The 10,691-nt window shown below is 33.2% G+C and overlaps 2 protein-coding genes across 4 annotated transcripts; both read left to right on the top strand.

Annotated features, from left to right (window-relative positions):
* Positions 1–667: 667 nt before the first annotated feature.
* ASL5 (Lateral organ boundaries (LOB) domain family protein) lies at positions 668–2,790 on the top strand. Its single transcript, XM_022875379.2, has 2 exons — positions 668–2,247; positions 2,388–2,790. Exons 1-2 carry the CDS (start codon positions 2,092–2,094, stop codon positions 2,724–2,726), a joined length of 495 nt encoding a protein of 164 aa, XP_022731114.1. The 5' UTR covers positions 668–2,091; the 3' UTR covers positions 2,727–2,790.
* Positions 2,791–5,983: 3,193 nt separating this feature from the next.
* Positions 5,984–7,669, top strand: LOC111286389 (CCT motif family protein). Of its 3 annotated transcripts, none has more exons than XM_089761905.1 (3): positions 5,984–6,563; positions 6,921–7,070; positions 7,146–7,669. In XM_089761905.1, the coding sequence occupies exons 1-3, from the start codon at positions 6,084–6,086 to the stop codon at positions 7,179–7,181; spliced, it is 666 nt and encodes a 221-aa protein (XP_089618031.1). In that variant the 5' UTR covers positions 5,984–6,083; the 3' UTR covers positions 7,182–7,669. The 3 variants fall into 3 exon arrangements, with proteins under 3 accessions (XP_089618031.1, XP_022732050.2, XP_089618030.1); XM_022876315.2 differs by having other exon boundaries at positions 5,985–6,563; positions 7,169–7,669; XM_089761904.1 differs by having other exon boundaries at positions 5,985–6,563; positions 6,921–7,669.
* Positions 7,670–10,691: the final 3,022 nt, after the last annotated feature.

Genomic DNA, 10,691 nt, shown 5'->3' on the forward strand with positions numbered 1-10,691 from the left:
GCAATAGAGTGATGATAGGTTAATAATCGTGAGACACATACATATGAAATTTGTAACTTTACCCATTCTACTTCTACTTGAAACCTCATAGTATGGATTTTTTCAAAAAAAAAAAAGAAGAATAAAAGTAATACATTAAAAGTTTGAGTTTTAGAATGAAATGTTTGGTTATAATAATAAAAAAAATTATAATGTATGATTAAATTTGTCTTTTTATGTGCTCTATATATATATAGGTAGTTGAATTTTTTTTAATTGTATTTTTCTGTTAATTGTATTTTTTGTCTATATAATATATAGGTAGTGGATTTTTTTAATTGTATTTTTGGTCTATATAAAAGGAAATATTTTGATATAATAATTAATGCCGACTTGTTTCTTTAATTAATTGAAAAGAATATTTCATTTTAAGAAACTAAAAAAATTCAATGAAATAATAATGATTACATTAAAAATAATAAATTTATTATTGAAAAAGTAAAGAAAATAAAATTATTTATTGCATATGCAAGTAAAAACTTTAATAACTCATGAAATTTATCATATCATTACAATTGTTCCTAAAAGAAAGGTCAAATTGTTAATTTTTTGAGGGGATAAAATATAATTTTATCATTTTTTTGGGTAAAAATACACTCATGCTAAGGTGATTTTAAGAAATCAAGGGGCCATGGCCCCTTGCCTGAATACTGCTATATTATATAATAATCTCTTTGAAACTGTTATTGCTTTTGGAAAGAAATTGATTCTTTGAAATATGGGTTTGTTCTTGATATTTGCTCTTCGCAAGGGTGCATGTTGGTTTGTGCATTGGTTGTTACGAGTCTTCCTTGATACATTCATCTTAATAGATTGATCAACACTTTTTAGGAAATCAAATTGAATTTATATATAATCTTTTGAGTCGTTTTGAAATATGTAAGATGCTATTTTTTTAAGCACCAAAAAAGGAATCTGCAGCAGAAACTACTATTTTGTAATTTGTATGCTATTCTACAAGGTTGGTTTCTCTATAAACTCGAATTTCAAATATTTATGCATGTCATTTATGAATCTGACAACACCCTAAAAAATTAACTTCTAGAAAGAGAGATGAGGCAGATTCTATGTGTTTTCTTTAGCATCTGATATTTTTTGAGTGTACGATTAGGTTGCTAAACATTCATTAATGGCTGCCTAATCGCAAGGTTAATCAAACCATGTAAGAGAGAGAGAGAGAGAAAGAGAGAGAGAGAGAAGAAGAGACGTTAATGTATGTTTCCATGCACATGAATGTTCGCCACCAAACATTCACGCTGAGCTCATTTCTCATGAAGTCTGGATCCAGGTTTAAGGTTAGAGTTAATATCACATCTTTCTCAATTCACACTACATCCTATTACTGGTTTTGCCCTAATCAAACCCTAACTCTGATTATTGTCTCAACTGCAACATTTATATATAATTTGTTCACACATTGTCTATGCAAATTTTATACTCCTTTCATCTATATATATTGTTTTCTGTTGAATAGTTCATTATTTTTCTTTAGGAACGTACAATTATTTAAAATGCATCCAATTAATGAAAGAGTATAATCAATTTTGCTCTCTTACTGGTTCAAGTATAAAATTAGAAGAGTCAAACAACAAGAACGGGGGAACTATACAAATGACAACCTATCAGGCTATCACACGCCAGCGCCAAGGCGGTGGTCAACTCACACCTCTTTTTTCCATGAGATCTTGTTCCAGGACTCTTCTGAACTGACCTCATTGCCCTTGATAAAGTTATGATTTTTTTTATAGAGAGGGACATAAGTGTAACTCAAATGTACATATATCAAGCGATTTTGTATAGTTATCTAATATCATTTAGCCTCCCCTCATCAATTCCATCCCAATACATAAAACACTTTTTTAATCATGAAGCATGTGGGTTCATTCCATATTAGTTGAGCACCCCGCTCAACCATTATAAATACCCATTTTAATCTCCATTCTCTTCAACGCTAAGCTTTGTTGTTTTACAATATTTTCACTTTTCTTCCTTCTACATCAAAGAAAACTCTTCTGCATACCTTTTGTTAGTTTCTTGATCAAGTCTGCAGATATGGGAGGTTCTTCACCATGCGCCTCCTGCAAACTGTTGAGGCGTCGATGCGCCAAGGACTGCATCTTTGCCCCTTACTTCCCTTCTGATGACCCTCACAAGTTTGCTATTGTTCACAAAGTCTTTGGTGCTAGTAATGTCAGCAAAATGTTGCAGGTTTCTTTCAGCTTTCTCCTCTTTTTGTTGCATGCATGTCTTTGGAACTATGCGCATTCCTTATTAGAAATAGAAATGCATGGTTGATACCAAAAGTTTTTTTGTTTTAATTAATGTATATCTTCTTGTAAATCTTATAGGAGCTGCCAGTTCACCAGAGACCGGATGCGGTAAGTAGCTTAGTTTATGAAGCAAATGCAAGAGTGAGAGACCCGGTATATGGATGCGTTGGGGCCATATCCTACCTTCAAAATCAAGTATCACAGTTGCAAATGCAGCTTGCGGTGGCTCAGGCTGAGATACTTGGCATTCAGATGCAACAGGAACCGGCCATGCCAACTCAAATAGAACAAGATGACAAGTCTTTCCCTCTAGCCACTAATTATAACTTGGATAACATCTCCCAATCCCTCAACTTCGCTTCGTCTAGCAATGTAATCCAAGATCCAGCTCTCAAAAGAGAGTCTCTTTGGACTTAGTTTACTTTTATTCACCTACCTTTGCCTTTCTCAAATGAAGTAGTACAGTACTCTTTTTTTTTTCTCTCATTTTTGTTGGATATGTATGGTTTTTGTCTTGACGCCTGCAAGAAAGAAGAAAATGATCCCCCATGTGAAATTAAAGGGGAAAAAGGGAGAAAAGATCTCATTAATAAGGCTAACATATATCAATCTTGAGTTGTGGAAAGAGAAGAATTTTGATGGGGTCAAACTCTGCATGTGAGGTACCAAGAAAATTAGGGTTTAGACTTTAGAAAGCTTCTCTTTCTTGATAAAGACGCTATAACTAATGACTGGTTAGTAATCTTTCTTCACCCGAAAGTAAGTTGGATCCTGTCAATAAATACCTCATCCGTCTTAATTCTCTCCTAATTGATCTCTAAATAAAACTTTAATTAGACTGATCATGTGACCAAGCAGGGGTAAATTATTGCTACTGTACATCAAAGATTCAAAATCATGACCAGTATATACATTAGCAATTGTTTTAGCAGCATAGTTAGGTTAATTTCATGGGTGATGAGATTTATCAAGGGATAGACCAGTAATTAAGTTTCAAGGAAAACAGCCCTTGGCATCCAATCACACCCGTTGAGTTCAGTTCTCTGTCAACCTTGTCTAACTGGCAATAGCTTCGCAAATAATTTCTTAAATAAAGGTGTGATTTGTTCACAAAAGTTTAGATTTTTAATTTTAATGATCGAGTTAAATCTTTGACGATATTTCAAATATAAAAAATAAAAAATTTCTTGGATTAAACTATAATTAGGAAGTGCTCTCTTCATGGGAAAGCTTAAATACGTATTTTTAATAGAGTACTAATTATATATATGTTATATTACAAAGTTAAATAGTTTATTTACAAGCACATTCACGTCAAATCAGAGAAATGTTCTTTTATAATTAAAAGAATAATTACAAGACCAAAGCACCAAGTTCCTAACTTTATGCAGAAGTATTTTTATGAAGTCAAATTTAGAAGCTGTCCTTGATTCGTTCAACTTGTCTTCTTCCTCTTTTATTTACTAGAAGTTCTTTTGCTTCTGCAGAAAAAGGTTAATACCCTAACTCGATCGACGCCATATATATATATATGTATATATATTTTTTTGTGACATGCCTTCATATTCAGTCGTTATAGGAAATTTGCATGGTTGGTAAAACCTCTATGGTCTTTTTTTTAACAGTGTTAATCCTTTTGGAGGATTGACTGATCGGCATTTTATTACCAATCTAATAATTATTAACATACTGAGATATGCAAATCTAGTTTTCTCCCACGGCATATGAAAAAAAATGTACTTTGTGGGGGGGAGGAAAAGCACTAATTCAGAATTTATTGAGTAAATTTATAAAAAAAGGAAATGTTTAAATCACCAATCCATTAGTTTTTTGTTAAAGAATATTTCATCTATTTTATACATTGATGAGACAGTATTAAATAAATTTGATAATTTTAAACATATCATGATATAATATAAAATTAATATGATTTAAAATTTTAACAAAATTTATATATAAATTAAAAAATTAAAAAAATATTTTATATTTAATTTATTTGTAAATTAGCATACTTTATAAATTTTTATATTTTATATATATATATATATATATTTAACAGTATATACACGAATCCTCGTGTTTAGCTTGTGAGAATACATATATTGTAGCTAGCCTAAGAGAAACGAAAAGAGGCATAGAAAAGTCAAAAATCAAAAGTAGCTATATTCATCATTCTGTTTGTTGATTTTAAGAATCCAGGCTGAACTTACCGCTGCTGTTTCCTCTTTTTGTTTTTTTCTTAACCTACTGTTCTTCTACTACTACTACTACTTCTGTGCGACCGACAGAAGTCCCGTAAAAGTGCGCATCCGCCCGCTGTTGCAGTGGCCATGTCATGAAAGAGCGCCCTTCCTTTTTTTCTTCAAATTATTGAGAGGGGAGTAACAATTAGTTAGCAGATGGTATATCTACGAGGACATTGAAAAAGAAATGGAAAAAGATACATCTCGTAGTACATCAAAAATAGGCCCAGCTCAGCAGATAGCGACGCATGCAAGAGCACCACCAAGGCACCTACCCTTAGGCTTAGGCTAAACCTAAATGGCCCTTCCTCTCATCTTCCATGTCATGTTTTTTTATTTCTATTTTTTTATGCTGATTTTTCCGTTTCCTGTACTACTAAGGTTGATAACGATCCAGATAAAATCGAATTTTATTTAAATTTTTTGATAAAAATTATTATTTTTTAAATTTTGATTTAAATTTGAATCGATTTTTTTAGATTAATTTAATTTGAATTAAATTTTATTGATTTGATTTAGTTCATTAATTTTTAATTTTTAAATTTAAAATTTTTATTTTTATATATTATTTTAATAAAATTTTTAATACATTTAAATATATTTATATATAAAATAATTATTTTTATTTTATAAAAATTTTAAAAATATATAATTAAATTTAATTTTTTTTGTATGTTCCACATCTAAACTCAAAATTTGATTCAAATTTAATATATACATTAATTTTTTTATTTTTATTCACATAAAATAAAAAAAGTGATTTAAAAAGAATTAAATACTATAATTTAAAATTTTTTTTTATTTTTTTTATTTTTTTTCTCACCTCTAACTACTACTGCTCATTTTTCACCAATTTTTTTTCAATTGAGACTCTCCTACTTTTTTTTTTTGGTTATTGTTTTCAATCCCCTAACTACTACTACTCATTTTTCACCAATTTGGGGTATGTACATAGCACATGCGAACGTATAATAATTAATGTTGGAGAAATATATTTATAAAATTATATATATTTAAGCTTAAAATTGTTAAAAGATAAATGTGATTTTATCTCTATGGTATCAGTTTTCTTATTAAGGGGATGCCTTAACAATGAATCTTCTTCTTCTTCTTCTTCTTCTTCTTCTTCTTCATATGAAAGTGCCATGAAAAGAAACTTTCTTTAAATCACGTGGTTCTTGATATGGATACCATATTTTCTTCTTTTTCCATAGGAGAGAGAGAGAGATGTTCATAATTCATAATCAATATTTCAATTTTCAATATTTGAAAAAATATTAAAAGTACTGGCTCCACCATTCACTTCCGAGCTGGAACCCAGTAGCCAATCAGGAGCAAGTATAGAATGAATTGACCAATAGCATGAGGATAAGGTCCCATGTAAGACAAAAAAGCATTAAAAAACGAAAGAAATATCCATTTCAACTCTCTATCTGTTAAGTTGAAATTGCCATGCACTGCGAACAAAAGTTCATAACATAAAGAGGGAGTAAAAGAAGAGGGACAATTGGCAAGCTAGATATTAGATAAGATGGGGTACGATTCATTCTTAAGAATCCCAAAGATGGAAGAACAACAGGTTCCGGATGCCACTTTCACTGAATTCAACGACTCCAAAGAAAGCTATGCAGATGGAGAGATTGATATTACGGATGAGTTGGAAGGTATTTTGGGCATTGAAAATGAAGAAAAATTGCCAGGTAATAAGATACATGGTCATCTCGGTTGGGACTTCATGGACTGGAAAAGCGGATACCACAATGCTGAAGAAGAAGATGAAGAGGACGAAAGAGACCAGAAATTAGTTCATACAGGGAAATGCTTTGAAGAAGAAAGTGAATATAACCAGGTTGTAAAGAAAGAAAATCTCGGTTTCTGGGAATTAGATGATGAGAAAAGCGTTTCATTGAACTTGAATTTGAATTATCAAGATGTATTGGATGCGTGGTCGGATCGTGGACCTTTATGGGCTGACGATTATTCGATTTCAATGGCGAGCAATGGCTATTATGTTAGTATTCAACTGACTTATAATCCATTTCTTCTCCTTATTTCTGTTTCTTATTGTATTTTCACGGGTAAACTAATGTTAATTATCAGCATCTATGTTTCCCTTCTGTTCAATGAGAGATTATCTACTATATGTAATTAGGAAGGGAAAAAACAGAGGATCTTGCATTTTAGCCTAGAATTCTGTCAGACAACTTATATATATATATAAAATATGAAGACAGGTTCAATGGAGTTAGATCCCTCATCTATAAGATTCTGTTGAAATGATTATTAAATAGTGAATTATCATGAGAAAATAGTCTTATAATGATAAATATGCACGTGTTGATATATACTTTAGTTGAAATTTCTGTAGATGGGGGAGGTGCCTGTCATGGAAGAAGAACGAACAAGAAGGGAAGCCAGTGTTCTTAGATACAAAGAGAAGCGTCAGACTAGATTGTTCTCCAAGAAGATAAGGTATCAAGTCCGCAAACTCAATGCAGATAAAAGACCAAGGCTCAAGGTTTGTGCTGATCAACTCTTTCTCTCTCTTTATTATAATTACATGTATATATGTATTCAAATTTGTGTATTTTAGAATGCTATTTTTGGTTGCTACAGGGCCGGTTTGTGAAGAGAGTTTCATAGGAAGATAACCCAAAAGCGATCTTTTCAAATATCTCATAAAATATCCGTTACTCTTTGGACTTTTTCATGCGTAATATGCTTTGTTTTTGTCTCAATGAAAAAAAATATCTTTTCCAACTCTCGCCCAGAATATATATTATATACAGTGAATTGTGAAATATCTTTTCACCCCAAACTTTCTGGGCATTTCCGAATGGAGCTTTCTGTCGTGGACCCTAGCTCCATTACGCAGATAAATTGACCCAACTATTCATGCCCAAAGATGGTCTATTCCTGGCTTTTGGTGATGGACACCGTCAAGAACAATTCACCGAGGCCTAGAAAAAGGTTTTTACTGTGTATAAATCAGAAGGACAAATGTCAGTAAATTATTTAGTAGGGAAATGCATCAAATTATTGTGGGGACTAGGCTAATGAAACCACACGGTGGTCCTTTTGTACGTTCATGAATTGATTTCTCTCCTTTTCTTTTTACCCTATGGGTTTTTTCCATGTTGTGTTGGTGTGGCTTTTTGGAGCATTTCCGCTTTATGGGTCTCTTTTACGTCTACCGTCATTTTCTGATGGGAGGCCCATCCATTAAAAATGTTCCGGAAGGAGACTGCCATTGATTGGGAGGTTCCCCCATTGCTCTTTAACTTTGTCAAACTGTGCATTATTATTTGTTTGTTAATAGCAAACTGTTAATTGTAATTTGAAGTTCATGCTGAGTCAAGATTTCATTTGGGTCATATCATATCATAACAAGCATTTATCCTTGTAAATAACAAGAGAAGATTCCAATTCCTCCAATATTCCTTTCCTACTTTCAATTCCAAAAAAGTGAATGAAATCGAAATTCAGTTTCTACTTGTGAAATTTTGCTCATCCTATGGGACTTGAATGCAATAGAATTGCAGTCATTTCCGGCCAACAACGGTGTGGTGGAGTCTGTAGGTAGAGCATCGGAGACTTTATTTTCAAGGATGACAGCCATTTATATTTGCTTTAGGACAAAGCCAAGGCGATTTCAAGCTGACGAAAACCTTATGTATTGTAATAGAATTGATATTGCCACTCAACTACCTCATTAATTCAGCATTAGCTGACAATGACAGATAGTAGGAAAACATTTTCTATACATTGCTATATATATTACCACAATTAACAAAGCCTATACGCACCTTTGCCAACTCCGAAATTTTGGTAAGTTAAATGCTTATTTATTTATTTTTTTTAGGTATTTGAGTAAAATCCTCTTTGCTCTTGTGCTTATTTCCCTCCTAAATTTAGGTGGTCCTCACTAAAGGACCACGAATGTGGTCATTGTGGCCATTGAATAGCCCATTTGCATCCCTTTTGGCCCACCACTTGAGGTTTCTTGGCTGTGTTACTAACTTCCGATGATACGTCTTTCATCTCTTGACTTAATGGATAAAAATTTTTAAGAAAAATAAATGGATGTAAGTCTTAATCTCGTCATCCCTCTTCTCTCTTGTATGAGCATTTGTCCTATTAGAAACAAAAAAAAAAAAAAAAAAAAAACTTCCGATGGTGTATTTTGGACTGTAACTCTTTTTTGTTGAAGGCAAAGAGACATCACCTGTCTTCAAGTCCAAAAAAGTTTAAAGGTTATGATTGGGCTGGTCAAAGTCAGATGTGTTTTTATCAGAAAAGCCCAGACCTATCAGGCTCATTAAATTTGGGCCAGTTTTAAAGTCAGGTGAGGCACTCACTTTCTAATCAAAGCCCATAACAGAAATGAAAAGCTTTAATTAATCCGTAAATTCACCGTCCGCGCCCTTGAGTGACGGCCGGTTGTCGCCTGAGACACGAATAAATCCAAGGCAGTGGGTTAGCCGCTGGCTCTGCCTTTTTTGGTCCTTATTTTAGTAATGCAATCAGTCCGACTTCCAACGAAAACACAACACTCCAAATAACAAAAATTTTGAAAGAGCTAAGTATTTTACAATATCATTTTTAAAATTTTAATATTTAACATGATCTTAATTTTATGTGTGATTTATATTGGATTAAAAGAGACATAAAGCTTTAATAAAAAACTTTATAACATTTTAATGACTACACCTCCGAGCTGGACCGCTCCGAAGACTACTCTCCTGACTTCTTCGAAAAAGTTTTGAGAAAGACGGAGACTCCAGTGGAGCAGCTTATCAATCGGCTTCAGGCCCCTGTTACCGCCATCATTTATGATACTTATATGACCTTTGCCGTCAGGGTGGGGAATCAAAGGAATGTTCCGTTAGCATCGTTTTGGACCATGCGGGCTTTGGTATGTTTCGTCTTCCATCATTTTGATCTCCTGGTTCAGAACCGACATTTCCCCATTGATTTGTTAGGTAATTGGATGATAAAGTCAACTGTTTTTCTTCCTTTCATATTTTCAAGCTATGTTTTTTTATTTTAATTTTTTATAGTCCTGACGGAACGAGGAGATTGTTGATTGTATCCTTAGAGTTTCTTCAATTCGGAAAGTATACTTTCCCACTTGCCTGCATGGAAAAGGTCTAGACGTATTGCTTCGAGGCCTTGACGCAGTTTCGGTCGTGTCCAAAGTGCAATATCTCCTTCTTGTTTCAGTGCAAAAGCTGGAATCTCAAATCATTGACGGTTTGAAAGCAACAATCTCTACTCCAATCTATCACATTGGCCCTCGCATTCCTTACTTCAAACTGGAAGACCATTCCGGGGTGAATCCTATTGCCAACGGTTACAACCAGTGGCTAGATTCACAACTGAAAGTTCTGTCTTGTATGTTTCACAAGGAAGCATTCAGCTACGAGTGCCCAATTGGATGAGCTTGAAGCTTGGTTGTGTATTGGCGGTGTTAGGTCCTTTTGGGTTGCACGAAAGGAAAGGTGAAATGGATTAATAGTGCCTTGGTGTGACGAACTGAGAGTGTTGTGGCATCCTTCCATCGGGGGGTTTTGGTCACTTTGTGGATGGAATTCCACTTCAGAAGCCATTTATAACGGTGTTATTAATTCTTATGCATACTTTTTCCATATATTGGGATCAAACTCCAAATAGTAAGCAAATTGTAGAAGATTGGAAGATTGGTTGGAGGGTGAAGAATAATTTTAGACCAGAGAGTTTGTGCCAAGAGAAGAAATTGCAGGGATTATCCGAAGTTTTATGGATTTGGAAAGCAAAGAGGAGAAAGAAATGAGGATAAGAGCAAAGAAACTTAGCGAGATTTGTCGACAAGCAGTTCAAAAAGGAGGATCATCAGACACTGATCTTCAAGTCATTGTTCATGACATTTCAAAATGCCACAAACAATATTGATCATAAGGAATGACTGTTGACTTCATAAATGACATTTAGATTAAAATTAAAGATCATCTACTAGTACTTTTCTTTTTTCCCTTTGAAAAATTTCCTACCTTTTCGTGATTACATCCTACACAAGTGATAGTGGTTGAAAATATTGACTCAAATTTCATAATAAATTTATTTGAAATTTATTTGAAATTTATTAGATATTATTTAATGA

This window comes from Durio zibethinus, chromosome 6, assembly GCF_047325235.1.
Source record: "Durio zibethinus cultivar Kanyao isolate XHJ-2024 chromosome 6, ASM4732523v1, whole genome shotgun sequence".
NCBI lineage: Eukaryota > Viridiplantae > Streptophyta > Magnoliopsida > Malvales > Malvaceae > Durio > Durio zibethinus.